The sequence below is a fragment of the Eubalaena glacialis genome, chromosome 13, assembly GCF_028564815.1.
Source record: "Eubalaena glacialis isolate mEubGla1 chromosome 13, mEubGla1.1.hap2.+ XY, whole genome shotgun sequence".
Classification (NCBI taxonomy): domain Eukaryota; kingdom Metazoa; phylum Chordata; class Mammalia; order Artiodactyla; family Balaenidae; genus Eubalaena; species Eubalaena glacialis.
Window position 1 is genome coordinate 71,438,644 of NC_083728.1, and position 22,287 is coordinate 71,460,930.

A 22,287-nucleotide genomic window follows, 5' to 3' on the forward strand; every position below is an offset into this window, starting at 1 on the left:
TTAATTTTATTACCATGGCCAGCAGTGTTTCAATTTTTTTAATAAAAGGCTATCAGCAGTGAGGTAAAAGATTGCATCTCCAGCAACTCAGGCACCAGTATTTTATTTACTAACAGCTATAATAAAGCTTTCAGTGAAAAATCTTAAGTAGCACTTTCCTTTTTGGTGAGAATCAATTTTACAACAATCTTTTTAACCTTATTTAAGCTTATAAAGCTAATTTGGCTATTTCAAAGTAAAGGGGGAAAAAGAAAAAAAGAAGAAGAAAATATTTCCCCTAATAAATAAAACATTAGGGGAAGAAAGTGAAGAGAAATTGTCCAGAATTTGTTAGCAATGCCTACTTATAAATGTCAGAATTCTTGTGCATGAGTTCCTTCTGCTTTTTTGCTTGAGAGTTGAATGGTGAGGTCATTCATTCACTTACTCACCACTCATTGATCACCTACTCTGTGCCAGGCACTCAAGCACTGGGAACATAAAGAAAAAGAAGACACATCCCCTGTCCTCAGAGAGTTTATAGTTTGATAGAGGAAATGGGCATGTGGGCTGGCAGTTAGGTTACAGTTACATCTGAGCTGCTATGACAGAGGGGCACACAGAACTGGCGGTGACGGGAGGAGCTTACTCTAAACTGAAGAGGGTAAGAATGCTCAGAAAGGCTTCCAAAAGGCATCTTTTTTTTTTTTTAATTTATTTATTGTATTTATTTTATTTTTGGCTGTGTTGTGTCTTGGTTGCTGCGAGTGGGCTTTCTCTAGTTGCAGAGAGCGGGCTTCTCACTGCGGTGGCTTCTCTTGTTGCGGAGCACAGGCTCTAGGCGCATGGGCTCAGTAGTTGTGGCGCGCAGTCTCTAGAGCGCAGGCTCAGTAGTTGTAGCGCACGGGCTTAGTTGCTCCGTGGCATGTGGGATCTTCCCGGGCCGGGGCTCGAACCTGTGTACCCTGCATTGGCAGGCAGATTCTTAACCACTGCGCCACCAGGGAAGCCCCCAAGAGGCATCTTGAAAGACAAATGGAGTTAGCCAATGGGAGAAGAAAGGAATAGTAACTAAAACTCTTTCTGTTGCAAGCAATAAATAACACAAACTGGCTGAGTGAAAAAAGGAAATATATTGGCTCATGGACCTGAAAGGTCCAGGGGATTTTGGCTTCAGGCATAGCTGGATCCAGGGTCTAGCGCAATGTCGTTAGGAATCTGCCATTGGTGGCCTAGTCTTCTTCCTTACTAATAGAACCCCAAATTTGTTCACTCTCAATGGAGTTGTTGTGTACTTCAGGAGTGGCTGGGCTTAACTAGTTATGATCCAATTTCCAAATAAGGTCACTTTCTGAAGTGTGGGAGGATATGAATTTGGGGCAAAGGGTCTGGGAGGAGACACAGCTCAACCCATTATACCCTGCCTTTCTCTCTTCCCTCTCTCGGATCTCCTGCTGGTACCTCCCAGTGGCTGGACCCAACAACAGAGTAAACGAGCCTGGTTGATATGAACCATAAAATCAGCCTCCTAAGGCACAGAGTGTGGTGGTAAAGGGTACACCTGGAGGGGCAAAGAGAATTTCCAACAGAGTCTGTCTTGCCTTCATTCCTGGGAAGGATCTCTTGACATGGTAACCAACGACTGGTTCTTAGCCCCTGCTATTTTAACAATATTTATTTATTTATTTAGCTGCCTTGGGTCTTCGTTGCTGTGCGCGGGCTTTCTCTAGTTGCGGAGAGCAGGGGCTACTCTTTGCTGCGGTGCGTGGGCTTCTCATCGCGGTGACTTCTCTTGTTGTGGAGCATGGGTTCTAGGCATGCGGGCTTCAGTAGTTGTGGCACACGGACTCAGTAGTCGTGGCTTGCAGGCTCTAGAGCGCAGGCTCAGTAGTTGCGGCGCACGGGCTTTGTTGCTCTGTGGCATGTGGGATCTTCCTGGACCAGGGCTTGAACCCATGTCCCCTGCGTTGGCAGGCGATTCTTAACCACTGCGTCACCAAGGAAGTCCCATAACAATCTTCTAAAAGGAGTTAACTGGTTCTGTTTGGGTTACAAGACACCTTAAATGGGACTAGGAGGCAGGATACCCGGTGCTCCACTCCATTGCTGTTCTGCGAGCCTTGTCCCCCATTACTCTAGGACGTTCTTTCCCTTGTGGCTTACTAGCTATCCATCACCTAGGAACTGCATTCAATTTCATGTTATGGAAACTCAAGAACAGTGCCAATAATCCAAATGGAGTTTATTTTTCCTTACGTATCAAGATATCCAGAGTAGGTCAGCCGCAAACTGGTACAGTGGCTTAAAGAAGTCATTAAAGGCCCAGGTTCCTTCTAACCCCCTGCTTTTGGCCTCTTGGCTGGTAGGTGCTGCTCCACTTCCAGCCCCACATCTGTGTTCCAGACTGAAAGAAGTAGAAGGAAACTTCAAAGAAAAGGGCAGCAGAAATCAAGAAAGTAGCACTTTCTCAGAAATCCATGGGACATGTCCATTTCTATCTCAAACAGCAGATGCCATATGGTTGTCCCTTGCTACATGGGAGGCTGGGAAATGTAGTTTTTCCCCTGGATTGATTGTCATCAGGTTTCTGGTAATAAGGATGAAGTGGAGAGGGGCTGATGGGTGGGCAGCTGGCAGAGTCAATGCACTGGCCAACGGCACCCAGACCCGAAGTGCTGCTGTTCTGAAGATATGAGTGGACTAGGGGAAAGCAATAAATATATTTACTCTGAATCAAGGTCTAGATTTAAAGAAATTCTTCTGAGATAAGTCCAAAATGCATGTAATAAGCCTCCTACTATGTGCATTGTCTTTTATTAGTCCCTGCTAATATAGTCAGAATATATCCTTACCCCAAGATGACTAGAGAAATGTTGTCAGAATTCTTTACATTGCCTGAGTTATTGTTTGTTGATGTGCTTATAAACCTCACCAAGGACTTATGCATATTTCATCTAACACAAGCAATCAATTAACCCCTCTTCCTTTGTCCAACTGAAACATGGAGGCAAAGAATATAATTTAATTCTCTCTTCTCTCTTTAGAGGAAAAGAACCAAATTCATTGCCTGTGATTTTCTGACCGAATGGTTATACAAGTAAGTTTTTCACATCTTTGAATATTCCATGACCCTAAGGGTTCAATAGTGTTAATTTGCCAGCAGAATAGCAACAATTGACTTGAATTCTTGCTTATTGTTTTCTTGTTAATCAAACATATGGCATCGTGACCAGTCAAAATCCAAAGAGGATAGGGGAGACATTCACAGAATTCTTCTCCATTCCATTTGTGGAAGAGTGGCTGAAGCTGCAGTAAGTAATGACACAAGGCTTTGAATAATTTATTCCTAACTTTAAGATTGTGTTAATGATAGTTTCCTCCAATCTATGAGAACTAACTCATGTAATCCATCCAGGACCCTGGATCAGTTATGTATGTGGCTCTTTTCTCTGGTTATTTTCATTCTAGGCTAAGGGCATCCTATCCATGCAGTGATTATTCAAGAAGCACTTCAGAAATAAAATAGAAAACTTAAAAAATTTTCTTATCCTAAGTAATTCATCTCTCCATTCTCTCTTCCTCTCCTTCTAGCCCTAAAGGTCATTATGTCTCAGGAAATATGACTAAACTTTTCTAAATATTACTTTTTAGTTATATGCTTCATTTACATTTAAAATATTAGAGCATGACAGATGAAGTTAATACTCTCTTTGACCGTCATTTTTTTTTTTTTTAATACTAAACTCTCTTCAGCTTTTTTTTTTTTAAAGGAATTCCTTTTTTTATTATTATTATTATTATTTATTTATTTATTTATTTTATTATTTTTAGCTGTGTTGGGTCTTCGTTTCTGTGCAAGGGCTTTCTCTAGTTGCGGCAAGCGGGGGCCACTCTTCATCGCGGTGTGCGGGCCTCTCACTATCGCGGCCTCTCTTGTTGCGGAGCACAGGCTCCAGACACGCAGGCTCACTAGTTGTGGCTCACGGGCCCAGTTGCTCCACGGCATGTGGGATCTTCCCAGACCAGGGCTCGAACCTGCGTCCCCTGCATTGGCAGGAAGACTCTCAACCAGTGCGCCACCAGGGAAGCCCTGACCATCATTCTAATCTGAGTTTTCTCTCCTCACAGAATTAATCAGCTTGGTCTATACTGCATCCTTCCGTAGTCTTAAAATTAGTTACTTAATTATATAAAATTAGATTATATCATACAAAATTAGTAGTATTACTTTATGTGAACTGTTTATCATCAATGATATAGCAATACTAATGATGACCACTAACATTTATTGAGTGCTTGTATCACTGGTCTCAGCATTTAACACTAATGAACTAACTTGATCCTTGTAACAATGCTATTACCAGCCCTGTTTTGCAGATGAGGAAATTTATGCATTATCCTGCAACTTGCTTTTATTTGACTCAAATACATGCTTTTGAGATCTAGCCATGTTGATTCAATTACATCTAATTCATGCCTTTGATAGCTTTATAGCATATGTCATTTCTAGATTTGCATAATTTGTTCATTCATACAAATGTTTATTGAGTACTACTGTGTGCCAAACTTCATTCTAGGTGCTGGAGGTAAAGCAGTGAACAAAGTAGCCAAAACTCCTGACTTAATGGAGCTTATATTCTTGTGGGGGATGGCAGACAATTAGCAAGTATGTGCTATAGAGAAAAATAAAGCAGAGAGGGGAGAATATAGAGTATTGACGGGACTTAATTTTGTATAGGGTGGTCAGGAAAGACCTCACTTGGAGGATGACTTTTTTTTTTTTTTTAATATTTATTTATTTGTCTGCACCGGTTCTTAGTTGTGGCACATAGGATCTTTGTTGCTGTGTGCTGGATCTTTAGTTGTGGCATGCGGGATCTTTGTTGCCATGTTTGAGATCTTTAGTTGCAGCATGCAGGATTTTTGTTGGCACGTGTAGGATCTTTAGTTATGGCATGCAGGATCGAGTTCCCTGACCAGGGATCGAACCCAGGCCCCCTGCATTGGGAGTGTGGAGTCTTAGCCACTGGACCACCAGGGAAGTCCCTGGAGGATGACATTTAAGCAATGATCCACAATTTTAAGCCATAAGTGGAAGAAAGACAACTCAATTTAGAGAAAATAATATTTAACTTATTTCTTTGAAAATATTTTCACACCAGCCCTTTGCAAGAACAATGTCAGGAAACCGAGGCACTAGGAAATTAAGTAAGTTTTGTAAAATCCCATATTAAACAGAGTAGAAAAAAATGAAATTAGACCCTTAGCCCTCAAATGTCACATCTTTTGCTTAAATCTGCCCTTCTGGGGAATGCCAAGTTGAATAGACCCTTGGCTGACTTTCTCAATTTTGAGAGTTTAAAAGAATTCAGGTATTACCAGTTTTTAAAAGTCTGAGACTACCTATACATTGGAACGAGAACGATATTAGAAAATCTTGTTTCTTATTAAGCTTCTAAGCCTCTGCCTAATTTTGTCCACTATGAAAATGGAAAGCCTATAATTTATAGACTATAAATGATTAATAAGTGAAAGATTAGCATATTTCTCCAGGTTGAAAATGAAACATTTTCCCACTTACAATAACCAATGAAGGGACTTCCCTGGTGGCACAGTGGTTAAGACTCTGCGCTCCCAATGCAGGGGGCCTGGGTTCGATCCCTGTTCCGGGAACTAGATCCCACATGCATGCTGCAACTAAGAGTTCGCAAGCCACAATAAAGGAGCTCTGGAGCCACAACTAAGGAGCCCACCTGCTGCAACTAAGACCTGATGCAACCAAATAAGTAAGTAAATAAATAAATATTAAAGAAAAAAACAATGAAGAAGAGTCTTAAAAATAAGAGAGTTTCTCTAAGTAAGAGTTCTCTCAAATCCCTAGTCATTTATCGTAAAAATACCTTAATTTAATATAGTTGCTAACTTCCGCTGGCAGCTCATGTAAATATACTGCAAAGTAGCAATAGCAAGCATTTCAGTTGGACTCCACAGGAACAAAAACACAAAAGCTCTTGCTTTAACTGGCATTTGTGTTCTCTGCTTCCATTACCTTTCAAAGAGATGCCCCGAGCATGATAAAAATGTAAATGATACTAATCTAATTTGATGCAATAAATATTTATTGAACACCTTCCAAATGCAATGCAAAGAGCTTGGTGCTGTGGAGAAAACAGAGATGAATAAAATATGGCTCTGACCCTTGGAGTGAGAGAGATGTGTTTACAAGTAGCTGTAGTTTCTGTAGTGAGTGTTGTAAAACAGATGTTAATAAAGCATTAAAGGGAAATGGGGATGCACAAGACCATCTATGCCCCACTCCACCATTGGCGTGGAGCCAGTCAGGTTGGGCCAGTGGCCAAGCTGGTTGGTGCCCAGATTTGGTCTTGAAGAGGCAAGAACTCAGGTGCTATATCCTTCTTGATAATGCTCTTGAACAGGGAGAGCAGAGAGGCAAGTAGGGCAGGAGCCAAGAGACCATCTCTAACCCACGTTTCCCCAAGCCTACTGACATTTATCACCCGGTAATTCTTTGTTGTGAGGGGCTGGCCTGTAGGATGTTTTACAGCATCTCCAGCCTTCCCCCACTCCACATGCTAGTAGCACCCGCTGTGGTCCTCACCATCAAGAATGTCTCCAGATACTGGCAAATGTGGGGAGACAGAAAAATCGCCCCTGGTTGAGAACTTCTGATTGAATCCAGAAGGAAAAGTGAGAGGAAATCTGAGGGGGAAGGGAGAAAAGCTGAGAAAGTTCACGGTGGGTACTGTCATTCTGGTCGTTCCTGTGGATGTGAAGGCATCTGCTGAGAGGGAGGCCCAGGTTCTGGAGGCTTGTGGGGGAGGGGAGGAGGCTGCAACAGCTGCTATGGTGAAACCTATAGGGAATCAACTAGGGATGAGTAGGGATGGCCCAGCTGATGGCCTGAATTTGTGATGCATATGAACAGCCTGCTTATGAGATTATTTCCAGCAACCCTGGAAAAGAGGTGGAGAAAACAGATGGTTGGGTAAAGTCAGTGTTGAAAACTGGCAAAGCTAATATAGTAAAAGGTCTAGACTAGGCCCAGAGGATTGCCAGAGAGCGAGAAATTTCCCTCTACCCTTCTAGGTTCTTCTGGCCAGTATAAGGATCAAATTGACCTGAGACAGATTAACAGGAGAAAATCAAACAAAAGTTTAATAACATGTATACATGGGAGAGGCCCAGGAGAACTGAGTAACTCACCAAAATGGCTGAAACCCTCACCTTAAATGCCATCTGCAGTTAAAGACAAAAGAGGATGTTAGGGGTAGGGACCTGAGACTTCAAAGGGGAGGAAGGTACTTGCCATGAAGATGGAAAAGCAAATGTTTGGTAAATAAATATTGGAGGGGCCCTGCGGAGACAGTGGGACAGAGAGAGGACTCTGATCTCTAAGTTTCCCCGCCACACCCAACCCACATTCTTTGCTGATATCTCTAGTGATAACTCTATTCCAGGCACAGGCCCTCTATCTAAATTCTTTTTAGGCATTTAGGAGGAAGGTCAAAGTTTCTTCCTGAGTCTTTTGGGCCTTGATTGTTTTCAGCTTGAAATAATCCACATGGCAAAGAGACATTTTGGGTGGCAAATTTTGGTCCCCTACAGGATCTTAAGTACATGGAAAAGCATTGTTAACTTTTCTAAGAATGATGTCTTACATTTTTCTCATAAATTACTATATTTTCTGAATTGTGTTAATGATTTAACAACCAATTTTCAGAAAGAGACAGAAACACTACGTTACGTGTTCACACTGGAAGTAAGAAACATAACCAAACTTGGAAGCACTAAAATGGGGATGGTAGGGTCCATACAGTTTTTGAAATTTCAATGGATCTTATTTGGATCCTGATTCAAAGAAGCAAACTAAAAAGAAAAATTAGGAGGCAACTGGAAATTTGAACACCTAGTAAATAATTGATGATATAAAGCATTATTGTTATTTTATTTAAGGTTTGATAATGATTTCATATTCATAATAAAAAAGTTATTGCGCTTTAGAGAAACATGCTGAAATATTTATGAATGAAATATGAAATCATATGATGTCAATGGATAAGGTTGGGGGAAGTTACACTGAGTGACTGACATGGAGAACAGTATAAATGAAGCTGGATGGTGAGCTGGGTTCATTTTTTTTCTGCCTACTTTTTTCTGTCTTTGAAATTTTCCATAATAAAACATTAAAAGGAAAAGAAACAGTAAGATGTTTCAAAGCTCCTCTTGATCAGCTGATTGAATAGCGGATAGGCTGTGAGCAAGGAGGAATCTATTGACTGGAGGTGAACCGGGAGGGCTGTGGGCTGTTCTCCATGGGTGATGGCTGGCTGGGGTGACAGGCAGTGGAGGAGACTGAGTTTTCACATGATGCTGAGAGGCTCAAATGGCATGGAAGGAAAAGGGCCCTGGGGTGTGGTGGGGAGAGCGACAGGTGTGGGCCCAATTGAGAAGCCTCGTGGTGCTGGGGGGTCTGTGTTACCCCAGTTGAGACCCGGCTCTGCACCGGCACAGCTCACAGCCAGTCCCCTCACATCAGCCTCATTCTCCCTCCCCGCCCCGCTCCAGTGCCAAACCCAATTCTCCCCAGTGACAATGAGGAGGATTAATATGATCAGAGCCGTGGGCTTGCCCTGAGAACACGGCCCCGGTAACCTCAGAGCTCCTGGGGAACAAGGAAATGGCTTTCTAGGTCAGGTCAGCATAGTAAATCTTTTAGGCTTGGCAGGACATGTGCGGTCTCTGTTGCAAGTACTCAACTCCATAGTTGTCCATAGACAACACGTGACAAGGGGCCGTGGCTGTGTTCCAGTACCACTCTACTTGCAACGGTAGGTGATGGGCCAGATTTGACCGATGGGCTCTGGTTTGCTGAGCCCTGTTCTAGATGGACACCAATAACCCAAGTCACAGTCTCACATAAGGGCAAAATACAATATAAATAGGAGTGAGTGGGTGGGAAAGATGAAAGGACAGAGAAGGCTATGATGGGATCAGGAATTTGGGAAGATGAGATGTGAGAGTCTTTCAGGGACAACCCGTTCTAAGATGTGACTGTCATGAAGGAAGAAGGGGGTCATGGGATCACATGGACTCGAGGCCATGGTGTTGGAGGTGTCATCAGTATGAATAATGAAGTATCTGAGAGGCTTGTGGGGGTGGGTTGAAGAAGATGATGCAAGTCAAATCCCGGAGCTGTCAAGGGAGGTGTAAGAATGTCCTGGATGTCAAAATGGAGGTAGTGCAGTGTAGGGGTTAGGAACCTGGGCTCTGGGATCACAGCTCTGCATGCTAAACCACGCTCTACTCCTTCCAGCTTTGTGGCTCAGCACAGATGACTTAAGCTCTCAGAGCCTCAGTTTTTCCATCTGTGAAATGGTCTTTCATCTAAACAAAGCTAGTTCCTTACCTAAGAGGAATTATGGTGCCAGTTTTAGGGGAATACATTTTTTTCCCACTACTGATACATATACATATACAAATGGGTGTGTTTCAGCTATTAAAGGGAGTTATTTTTAATTTATTTGTTCATCTATTCAGCTAGTATTTATTACTTGCTTAAATGTGCTCTAAAATCATGGAACAGACATATTCATAAACTGGCTGGCTACCATTTACTGGATGCCTACTACGTGCCATGGAACCATGACACAAACATGGTCCTTGTCTTCACGAACAGAAAGTTTTTTTTTTTTTTAATTTATTTATTTTTGGCTGCGTTGGGTCTTCATTGCTGCATGCGGGCTTTCTCCAGTTGCGGCGAGAGGGGGCTACTCTTCGTTGCGGTGCGTGGACTTCTCATTGCGGTGGCTTCTCTTGTTGTGGAGCACAGGCTCTAGGCACGCGGTCTTCAGTAGTTGTGGCACACGGGCTCAGTAGTTGTGGCTCGTGGCTCTAGAGCGCCCGCTCAGTAGTTGTGGCGCACGGGCTTCGTTGCTCCGCGGCACGTGTGATCTTCCCGGACCAGGGCTTGAAACCATGTCCCCTGCATTGGCAGGCGGATTCTTAACCACTGCGCCACCAGGGAAGCCCAACAGACAGATTTTGTGTATAGTTGGATTGCAGTATATATGGACTTACTTGTGCTAGTTCAATGTTGTGCTCTTGGGGGAAGGAGAAAGAGAAAGAGAGAGAGAGAAATAAAATTTCTTTAAATGCAGGCAGTTCCCCCTGAATTGTACACTGGTGGTGAAGCATAAAATGGGACACATGACTCAGCTCTTTCCTTAATTGTCTTCAGTTTTATGTGACACTCACAACATGAGCAGCCCATAAGGGAACTGCTTCCTTCTGTCTGTCTGTCTGTCTACCTACATAACCTACCTAACTACCTACCTACCAACCAAGCATTTATATAGTGTTTACTCAGGTACTGTTCTGAACAATTTATAAATATTACCTAATTTAACTCCCATAACAACCCTACAAAGTAGGAACTATTATTTCCCCATTGTGTTAATCAGGCTAGCCTAGACTAGGCTGCAGTTATAAACAATAGCAAAATACTCAATAACAGCTGATTTCTTATACAAAGACTGATACAGGTTGGACAGCCTTCTTATAAATTATAGCTATTTGAAACATGTCATTTTTGAAGTCACTGAAGCAAAAGAAGAAAAGAATGGAGGAGGCACCCTAGTTCTTAACCTTCTCACCTCTTCTCACAGAGCCTGGCCCCAAAACAACCGCAAGGGAGGCTGAGATATGTAAGGGAACACTGGATAGTCCATGGGTTATAGCTGTGCCGGCCGTAGCCATATCTCAGAGAAAGAGCGGAGGCACAGAGGTGTAAGTTTTTTGCCCCAGGTCACAAGCTAGTAAACAGCAGGGGCAGGATTTGAACCAGGCAGCCTGGCTCCAGAGTCCGAGCTGGTAAGAAGAGCATAATGAATTACTTCACTCTTCTGCCTCGTCTATCACCCGGTACTTGGAGCGATCTGTACTAAGACTGGGAGAAAAACTGGCTACCTGAGACCGTTGAAAGATGCTCTGTCTTCATATGGGTAATTTAAGGTGTGTCAAGGGGAAATTTTGGCTAAATGTGAGTTTCATCTTATGTGCTCATTTTAGAGTCAGCTCCTGTGTCAGATGCCACTCCTTTGTATATTATGCGTACTAGCATTTATTGCCTCAAATAATCTTATCTACCAGCCTGGGGAGTCATCCAAAATAAGAGTTTAGGTTTATTTTAATGTTCTTGGTAAGACAAGTTCTACCAGGTCCAGCTGTCTTTGATGCTCGATGTCATCATATTATCAGATCACAGCTGGTAGGTTGCGATCATTTGTCATGGGCGGCTGCCGATTGCTTATCACATAAATGATGGGTCCTTCTCCCACAGGTCCCCATAATTTCACATACTCTTCACTCTGCCCATCCCTTCTCAGCTACCCATTTCTTTTCCATGACTCTTTTTTTAAGAAATGCATTTTTATGTAGCTATTTTATATAAACATGGACAACCCTTAAAAAATTCCCTTAGGTTTATAAAAATAATTAAGATTTATCATATATAAAATCTACATATTTGTTAAACTACACAGTGAAAAGGAAAGGTTTTAAATCAAGGATCATCCTAGAATTAAATAACTCTAGCTCTAAGGTCTTTCAAAAGGGTGTTTCATTCCAAATGGCAGGAACATGGCTTTTATTTTCTCCTCTATATTATTTTGTAGCTTTCATATTGTCTACAGAGTTACTTTAAGAATTAATAACAATTGCAGAATGAAAGGGTATTTATTCTGTTTCCTTTTATTCCACTTTCTTGCTTTGTGTATTAGACATTTATGTTTTTCCAGCCCTGCACTGATTTCCCCCTTCTTCTGGTTACGGTACACCCTATGTTTTTGGAAGGATCACCCCTCTCCCATTTTCCTTTCAAGCAGAAAGTGAGCTGATTCCACCTCTGGCTCTGGGCTGAGTATGTGACCCAGGCCTGGCCAATCAGAGCAGTGAATCCCCCTGACCACCATGCTTGCTCCCAAATTGGTTAAATCAGAGATAACCCCAAGATTTTTCAAGAAGCAACCAGGAAAACTTTTCTGTCTTTTCCTCTAGACTTAGAACTTGGAGGTTATAAGCCTTGAGCTGCTGAGGGCAATCCTCTAAAGAGATTGTGCCTGGGATAACAGCAGAACTGAGAGGTGGCCAGAGCCTGAGTCCCTCTGGCATTGTTTTGAATCTCTCTATCTGACCATGTTAGGCATGTTAGCCAACTCTACCCCTATTAGTTAAGTGAACCAATAGATACCTTTTTTTCTTTTTTTTTTTTAATAAATACATTTTTTTCTTTTTTTGCTTACACCAGTTTGAGTTAGGTTGATGATACTTGCCAATGAAAGAGCCCTGATATGTTTTCCTCCATGATGCTTACCCAACTACCCTCCAATATTCTGTGTTAGTCAGCTTTCTCTAGGTTTTGCTGCAGTAACAAACAACTCTTAAATCTCAGTGCCTTATAACAACAAAGATTTATTCTTCACCCTGTTTAATGTTGGCTGTGTGTCACCTCTGGCTCTGCTCCATGTCTTTTCTCATTCTGGGACCCAGGAGGGAGGAGCATCACCGTTCCTCAGCCTCACAGCAGAGGGAGACGAGCAACAGGCAACCCATGCAAACAGTACTTCGGTTCACACTGCATTGCTCAATACAAGGCCCATGGCCAAGCTCAATATCAGTACTACAGGGACGTTGACACCACCCACAGGCAGAAACCGCATGCGAATGACAAAGAGCAGGGACGCATGATTCTCTTGTAGGTAAAGGAGTGATAGTTTGGAGCAATAATATAATCTGCGCATGTTCTAATCAGAGCTTAAGGAGGGGGTCTTCTTCCCCACCTTTCAGCAGCGGTGGATTACTCATATCTCCTGTTGGCCTTACTCCTATCTATGAATCCAGCACTGTCCTCTTTTGTTGTGTACAGTCCTGACTTAACCAGCCAATCAGAAACAGTGAAATTATTTGCTATCATATTAAGAACAGGAAACATTTAGCTTTTTATTTTGACCAAAAAGTATTCATCCAATTTGTTTGCAAAAATAAATCACTGAATAAACACAAGGAACAAAAGTGCACTGCTGCCTATCTGGTCCCGTGTCCCAGGGGAGAAGGCTCATGAAAGACATCATTAAAACTGAGACCTTCAATGAAACAAAGATTGTGTTTTAGAAGAGAAAAGAAAAGGTTGTTTTGGGCAAAATGTCTTTTCAGCTAAGTTCTACCATTAGATAAAAGAAAAGAAGAGAAAAGAAAAATCCAGGATACTTTCAGGTCAGTGAAAGGTATCTTATGACTAAAACCTGAGGTGAGAATAGAAGTGTCACTGTGCCGTTTGAGGACAAGTGCCAGTGGTCAGATTTTCTGCGCTGAGCTTGACAGTGGGACCCAAAACGCTTGTGCCTTCAAAACGGCACAGGAAATGGCATGCATTCTGCACTAAAGATCAGAGTTGGATGGTAGCCTGGCAGAAAATTTGCTGTCATGCCCTGTTGCAAGGAAAAAAATCCTTTTAATTCATTTTGTCTTATAGAAGATTTCTGTCTCAGTAATTTGAAAGGCCAGAGTCTCGTGAGGATAATAAATCGTCTTTGCTCTTTATGTTAACTTTCGTCTTTAGACAGGAAGGAAAGAGACCTGTTTCCTGAATTCAGGACACGCTGGGGTGCATAAATCCTCGGAGTGCCTCCTTCTGCTGGAGGTTTTTGTGTGGGTGGCCCTTTCTCTGGGGCACACGATACCGCTTCCTCCCCTTCTTCCTGTTGTTTTTAGGTGGCTCTTTGGGAACGAGCTCGGGGAGCCTGTGTCAGGCAGCATGGCAGACACATCTGGGCTCCAGTCTTAGCTCTGCCATTTATTAGTTGGAGTACTAGTTTCCTATGCTGTTTAACAAATTACCACAACCATGGTGGCTTAAAACAACACAGATCTATTCTCTTATAGTTCTGGAGGCTAGAAGTCCAAAATCAGTTTCACAGGGCTCAAGTCTGAGTGTTGACAAGGCTAGTTCCTTCTGGAAACTCTAGGGGAATATTTGTTTCTTGCCTTTTCTGGTATCTGGAGGCTACCTGCATTCTGGAGGGCTCGTGACCCCTTCCTTGCATCACTCTGACCTCTTGCTTCTGTTGTCACATGACCTGCTTCTGAAGTAGTATCTCCCTCTGCCTCCCTCTCATAAGGACCCTTGTGATTATATCATTGGGCCCACCTGTGATAATCCAGGATAATCTGAAGACCATTCATTTAATCATATCTACAAAGCCTCTTTTGCCGTATAAGGGAATATATATATATATTCACAGAGTCTGGGGATTGGTCCTCTTTTGCCATATAAGGGAATATATATATATATATATATACACATATATATATATATATACACATATATATGTGTGTGTATATATATATATATGTGTATATATATATATATATATACACATACATTCACAGAGTCTGGGGATTGGTCCATTATGCAGCCAACATAATGTATAACATTGGGTAACCTGGAACTAATCCCTTCACATCCCTGAACCTTGCTCCTCTCTTCTGTACCATGGGGATGGTAATAAAACCTACATCATAGGGTTGCTGTGACAGTTAAAGATGGTATCAGAGTTTTTCGTTGTAAGCAACAGAAATTTAAAGGCTGCTTAAGAAAAATGGTATATATTGGAAGTAAAAAGATAACTCACAGACATAAAGGAAAAGGTAAGGATCTGGCCTTAGAAGCAGGTATAGGGACCCAGGGAGCACAGACCCCCTCTAGTCTTTGCCAGTCCACTCAAGATTCCTCTTCCAGGGAAAGGGCATCTGCTTGGCTAAGCTTGGGTTTCTGAGGCACACCTCGGCCAGGAGAGGGCAAGGCACTGTGACCCACATTCCCCCTGATACAGGGAGGGGGAGCTGTCAGAGCAAAACCTGAGTGCTGATACCACAAAAAGGGGGAGGGTATGATAGGCAGATAAAAATGAAAGATAATTCACTGCAGAGGGCTCAAAGTAGGTATTCAAAGAATGATAGCTATTATTTTATCCTTAATCTTAAGAGAATAGTAACCACTGCTTTGGCAAGATGAAACATGGGTAGCAGAATGACCAAGCAAGAGAAAGACAGAGTATCTTCATTTAAGCTCAGCTCTGCCACTGATAAATTCTGACATTAAGGAAAGTCCTCTATTTCCTAATCTATAATAATATTTATTCATTCAAAAATATTTATTGAGTGCCTACTTTTTTCCAGGCACGTTTCTAGGTATCATGGAGTAGAGAACAAAAGAGAGAAAGTCTTGGCCCCTGTGGAATTTACATTGTAAAGACAGACAATAACCAAATTAACAAAGAAACGTATTGTATGATGTAAAGAAGACTCAAGTGCTTTGAAGAAAAATAAAGCAGAGTAAAGTGGATTGAGAGTCACAGGCCTAGGGTGAGAGGTGCTAGCGTTTTAGGCAGAGAAGCCGGGGAAGGCTCACATTTGCACAGAGGGTTGAATGACACGCAGAGGGAGCCAACCCTATGAAGATCGGAAACAAGAGTGTTCCAGGCAGAGGGAACAGCTACTACGAAGGCCCTGAGACAGGAACAAACTTGGCCAGTGAGGCAAGAAGAGATGAGGGAGGGTGAGAGGGTGGCAGGAAAGGAAGCCAGAGAGGCTGATGAGGCTGCTCCCACCTTGGGTGGGGCCTTGGATGCCATGATAGAGAGTTTGGATTTTTCTTTTTTTTTTTGAGCGTGATAGGAAACTGTTGGAGGGTTTTGAGCAGAAGAGCGAGGTAATCCAATTTATCTTTTAAAAAGATCACTCTGGCAGCTGGAGGGGAGTTGGCTGAAGTCAGCGCTAATAGTGCAAGCAGAGAGACCAGTGAGCAGGCGATGATGCAGGCAGGAGATGATGGTGGCTTGCAGGGGAGAAGGTGAGAAGAGGTTGGATTTGGGATCTGTTTTGATGCTGGATGTGGGGTGACAGAGAGCTAAGGCAAGGCTGACTTGGAGACTTCAGGCCCGAGCAAGTGGCTGAATGGGCAGCCATTTACTGAAATGGATTGGGGAAAATTAGAATTAGGTTTTAAAATTTAATGGGTATACTGAAGAATCACAACTTACTGGGAATAAAAATATGAAAATCTTTTTCCTTTTTCTTCTCCAGTAACTGCATCACTATATTACACTGAATCTCTCTTCCATCTGAGAAGTAGCCCTTTAATAACTTTTTGACCAAATTCCATAACTTCCTGGTCACTGTTTTTAGACAGTCTGATTTCACTGTTTGGATTCATCTTGTTTATTTTAAATCCTTAGTCCTCAGTCTCATCCTGGATGCAAAACTCATCTTCCCCCATTCCCCAGCTCTAGCCACAACTGTCTATGATTCAGGGGTCCCTGACCTTGGAAGGCAGGGAAATTACTTCTTTATTTTCACTAGTCTCTAACTGAAATTTGGCCTCTGTTTTAATTATGAATGTGGGAAACAAACCTCAGTAGTATCCGCAGTAACTATACCTTTGTTACTGATAGCAACCATCAGATGTTTTTATATCCCGTTATAGTTGTTGCAGTGATCTTGAAATATCATTTACACTTGTCTCTTCTTTCAAATTATAGTAGTTAATTGAACTGCCATTAGCCCTTCTTATTTACTGTATGATTTAGAAGCACATATATTACTTTATCACCAACAGTTTTAAAAAATATTTTGATAACTGTATTTCAATATAATTGGTTTACTTTGAAATCTTATGTACTTACTTTTTTTAAAAAAATAAATTTATTTATTTATTTATTTTTGGCTGCATTGGGTCTTTGTTGCTGCATGCAGGCTTTCTCTAGCTGTGACGAGCTGGGGCTACTCTTCGTTGCGGTGCGTGGGCTTCTCATTGCCGTGGCTTCTCTTGTTGCAGAGCACGGGCTCTAGGCACGCGGGCTCCGTAGTTGAGGTGCACAAGCTCAGTAGTTGTGGCTCGTGGGCTCTAGAGCACAGGCTCAGTAGCTGTGGTGCACGGGCTTAGTTGCTCCACGGCATGTGGGATCTTCCCGGACCAGGGCTCGAACCCTTGTCCCCTGCATTGGCAGGCGGATTCTTAACCACTGCACCACCAGGGGAGTCCCTTATGTACTTACTTTTATATTAAAAAAAATATTATTCAGAGAAAGAATCCAAATTGCCAAAGTGAAAAGGGATTATGGCACAAAAGAAGTTAAGATCCCCTGTGAGAGGTTTGGAAGGGGTTAGGAAGGAGGGGTGCTCTTCCCATACACCCCTGGAATGGGAAGAAGGACAGTGGGGAGGAGGCAGGTCTCCTTAAGCCACATTAGAGAAAACATGTACTCAGTCACAAAGAGACTAAATAACAGAGCAATCTGGGCATATTTATCAAACCGCAGCAAGTAGCACAGCCCTGGTTTTTAAGATGGTTATACCTGCAGTCCAAGGGTGAACACGAGGTCTTGCAGCTTGTTGTTTAGGGAACACTGTTAACTGGACCCATATGCAGCTTCCGGTGATGGGGCTGGTAAAACAGGACTTGACTCTGTGTTTATCTAGGAGAGTGATTCAGCCCGATGCCGGGGTAATAACTGCTTGTTGGTCTCCCAGAGTGGAGTTGGTGAGGGGGTGAAGTGAGATCACATTCTGGTAACCATGATTTTTAAATGTGCTTTAGGCTGTTAGAGATTAATGCAACTGGCTCTTCCTTACTGGTTTTCAGAGCTATTCCTTGCGTCTTGGAAGGCTGGAATTGAAAGAATCCTAGGAGATTCCGTCCTAATGGCTAGTCTGGAAGTCCCATTCCAGATAACCTCTATTGTACTTCTTCCAAATATTTGAAGTTCATTACTCAAGACTGTGATGCCTCCAACACAGAATGTTTGGGAAACCAGTTAAGGCTGAGGGCAGGGACTGGGTAATCTTTTTTGCTGAATACCATGAGTAGAGGTTATCAAATACCGGCCTCATGAATTGGTGAAAGGCTTTATGAATGATGGTTGATTGAGGGCCTGTGTCATTTTGTAAATGGCTTTGCATCTGAGTTGTGCTTTCATGTTACAAGAAAACAACTTAATCTTTTACCTAATGAAAACTGGAAAAAAATTGGATTTCAAGATTCAGTTTTCAATATTAAGCAAGCCTTTCCCTTTTCTGCCTTATTCTTCGTAAATGTCATTTCAGATGGTAACTTTTGTCTTAGGACTGGATGGAGGAGTTAATAAAGACTAACTTCTCAGCTTCTCTTATGTATTTTGTAAGTATGCTGTAGCTTCTTAGGGTCTTGAAATCTTTTACTGAGCATCCAAAAATGGGGGAAGAATTGCCTGTGTGTGTGTGCACACTTATACATACACGTGTGTACAGTCAGAAGAATAAACTCCTGTTCCTTCTCAGAATTATAGCAGCAATTGTTGTGATTCAAATAGATTTAATTCATGTTTGAGAAAAAGAAGGAGGACATGACAAATGAGCCCTACCAACAGGACAATTCTTCTTGGAAACACTCAGCAGTGCTGTTTTGTCCGTTGGAATGCTCAAACCTGTTTGCTCTGGGGACGTCCAATTTAAGCCCCAGGGAGCCTCAGCTGCCTTCTCCTGTGATTGACGCTTTCGTTCCCCCTCCCCTCCCCAGTTCCCCCATGATGAGCAGTCGCCTCTACTCAATCTCAATTTTTATCTGACCTGAAGCCAGTTGCACTGATTCCAAAAGAGAGAAAAGGGCCTGGCATAGCTTCTATCCTTTCAAGCTGACCTGCTGAAATGATTGATAATTCCCAGGAACTACTCTCCGAAGATCAAGTCCTTTTCATTTGGCCTGATTTACACTGGCTTTCTCATACTTATTCTTGCTTTGGGAACTAGACAGCGCCCCATTATTTAGCCATGAAAGCAAGGATGTCACTAAAGGTGGCCTCATATTACTGCTTAAAGGCCTATTAGAAATCTCATTTCGCTTTTTGGAGATGTCATTGTGATGCAAAGCGGTTCAGGGTTTCATTACTGCTGGAAGCCCTTTGTTGGGCTCGCCTAGCCTGTTGTGTCCCCAGATTTGCCATTCTCCTTTCCTACTGCTATTCCAAAATGGGAGTACTGATACTTTGAGGATTTCATGACATCGGTACAGAAAAACGTACTTAAAACAGGAAAATTGTAGCTGAACAGAACGGCGCCATCAAATCTCCCCTCAGATACAAGTGACAAACTCCACTTCGTTCTGCTGTCCTGACATCGGATTTCCCTGTGGAACTTCAGGTAAATGAATACCTGCCAAGTTATTACTGTAAGGATTAATCAAGATGGCATTTTCTATGATTACGGCTTTTCCCCCCTCATTTTTATCTTCCAGGTAAATGGCTGTGTTTTCCTTTATTGAACACTCGCAGCTGCTAGACCCTGAATTCCATATGAGTGACCTTGTGAGTTGCCCTCCTCTTCTCCGTGGGCCACTCCCTGTGTTTCCTGGGCAGTTTGCGTTCTTAGCAGGAAGTAGTCAGTGACCTTGAACGACCCGCTTCACCCCTCTCTGCCTGAGTTTCTTCACTCTAAAAGAAGGACAACAGCAGCTCATTATTAACGTCATGAGGATTTAATGAAACACTGTGTGGAAAGAGCTTAGCACACTGAGCTAGGCAGAGGCTCATCGCACAAAGATTTACTGAGTGTCTGCTATGTGCCAGACGTTGTCCCAAGTGCTGGAAATGCCAAGAGGAGCAAACACAGGCCCAGTCTCTGCCCTCATGGAGCTTTCAGTCTAGTTGAGGATTGGGGTGTTCTTTAGATAATCACACAGATCTATATCTCCAAATCGGGCCAAGGACTAGGAAGGAAAATCACACAGAGCGCCAATGGCCCTGATCTAATCAAAGGACATCATTCCATAATATTTGAGTGGAGATCAGAAAAAATAATAAAAGTGAACTGTTGGTGGGAATGTAAATTGATACAGCCACTATGGAGAACAGTATGCAGGTTCCTTAAAAAACTAAAAATAGAATTACCATATGACCCAGCAATCCCACTACTGGGCATATACCCAGAGAAAACCATAATTCAAAAAGACACATGCACCCCAATGTTCATTGCAACACTATTTACAATAGCCAGGTCATGGAAGCAACCTAAATGCCCATCGACAGTCAAATGGATAAAGAAGATGTGGTACATATATACAATGGAATATTACTCAGCCATAAAAAGGAACGAAATTGGGTCATTTGTAGAGACGTGGATGGACCTAGAGACTGTCATACAGAGTGAAGTAAGTCAGAAAGAGAAAAACAAATATTGTATATTAACGCATATATGTGGAACCTAGAAAAATGGTACAGATGAACCAGTTTGCAGGGCAGAAATAGAGACACAGATGCAGAGAACAAACGTATGGACACCAAGGGGGGGTGGGGGGGGTGGGATGAATTGGGAGATTGGGATTGACACGTATACACTAATATGTATAAAATGGATAACTAATAAGAACCAGCTGTATCAAAAAATAAATAAAATTCTAAAATTCAAAAAAAAAAAAAAGTGAACTGGGAGAAGGAGGTCTCAGCCCCAAGGTGCCCTTGAGCAAATTAGTAAAAGGTGCCCCTGCCCTAGGGCAGAGGTGGCAGAGCATGTGCTGGGGTTTCAGTGCCCTCTGGCCCATCTGCTGGGAGCCCTTGAGCAGAGAACAGCTTGCACACTGTATGCAGTGACCTGGCCGGGAGTAAGAGGATACTGGAGGCGGAGGAAAGCCCCTCTGCAAAGGCCCTGAGGTGGGAGGGCACATTGGTGGAGATGAAAAGGGCGCCTCTGGCTAGGGCACAAGGAGCAAGGCTGGTAGGAGGGGAGCCGGGGAAGCTCTTAGTACATATCAACTGGTATTGATGCACGATAGCGTTATTCTCATGAATTCGCTGCCAGCACACTAAGGTCTCCTTAGAAACACCAAGGTCTCTCTAGAAGCCGTTGCTTTTTAACTAGTGAAGGAGAATTACTTCAGGGATGTGATTTGTTGGTGTCACGCAACCAAGATTTACAGAAAAAGGACAATGTATGAGGAGAGACATTTAATGTGGAAAGCAGGGAGCCAGTGTACCTCCAGAAAAATACAAATGCTCTATTACAGCCCAGAAAACTAGATGTTAAGCAAGAAGAAGTGAAAACAAAAACAGAACAAACAAAAAAAGCAAATAAAAATAAAAGCAGAACATTAGGGAAAGGTTTCTAACAATGCTATCATTTGGAGGTTGTAATTCTCTCTCCCAAGAAGTAGAATCTCCGTTTCTTGTTCTCTTAGAAAGGACCCGCCCAGCTGGCGACCCGGAACCCGGCAACACTGCACTCGCTAGAAATGGTCTTGATAACCCCTTAGGTTCTTCCCGGCTTTGATTTCTTTGATTTTGGAATAATCCAAAAGAGCATTCATTCATTCACACAAATATACTGTATCAAGGGTGGGGTTTTTTGTTGTTCTTGTTGTTGTTTTTAAGTCTGAGTTTGGAAGGAAATAAAACCCCAGATGCTGGAGAATTGTGCATTGTTACCAGTTAGCTCCGGAGTCTGTCAGGCTGGGCATCTGCAAGTGGTGGCCCAGCCGAGGTCTGGTGTCAGCGCGGCATTGTGAGGGAAGCCTGGGCTTGGGGATTGGGTGGATCTGGGCCCAGATCCTGACTAGGCCATTTATAAGCTGTGTGACCCTGGACAGGTTAGTCAACCATCTCTCTGTAAAATAAGAGTTACTGTAAACTCAAATGATGGCCGTCATTAGGGAGAGTCTGGAGGCCAAGACTCTTGGGGATCCCTCACTTGCAAAATCGTTTCTGGGGATCCTGCCCTGAGAGCAGTCTCCATGTGACCCACATTCGTTCAGAGGTTTATTTCTTTGCACTATATCTGAAAAGTCTTGACTTTTGGTTTTTCAGAGGTAGCTGTGCTTTGGGGAAACATAAGGAACCAGAATTAAGTCAGACTTGTAAAATCTGGTCAGCAGTTAGTATCTCTAAACAGCTTTTAGGAAATAAACAGCAAAAAAAGAGCATTTAGCCATGATTTTTGAATGTGGTATCGATGATCAGACATCCCACCATAATCTAAGAATCCCTCAAGAGCAGACACTGCTCTTGAGATATTTTATTGCTTAGTAAGATGTAGTAGAAGAGCTTAACTTTAAAATGTTCTTGAATTTAAACCACATTAAACTGGAATGTACACTGATCAGAGATAAATTGTAGTATTTCAGGAAAGAAATGGACTACTTGATTCCCCTTCAATAGAAAGTTGGAAAAAGAGCCCTTTATTATATCTCAGTCATGATGCAGTATATAA

At 42.6% G+C, this 22,287-nt stretch overlaps 1 protein-coding gene across 3 annotated transcripts in view; it reads left to right on the forward strand.

Annotated features, from left to right (window-relative positions):
* IQCK (IQ motif containing K) overlaps window positions 1–22,287 on the forward strand; it is a 126,671-nt gene that overhangs the window by 37,265 nt on the left and 67,119 nt on the right. For 2 of the 3 annotated variants that reach the window (XM_061208292.1, XM_061208290.1), the window contains exons 5-6: window positions 3,024–3,076; window positions 3,213–3,290. In XM_061208292.1, the coding sequence (XP_061064275.1) occupies window positions 3,024–3,076; window positions 3,213–3,290 (131 nt within the window). The remainder of the gene's footprint in view (window positions 1–3,023; window positions 3,077–3,212; window positions 3,291–22,287) is intronic. The other variant, XM_061208291.1, reaches the window with a different exon arrangement.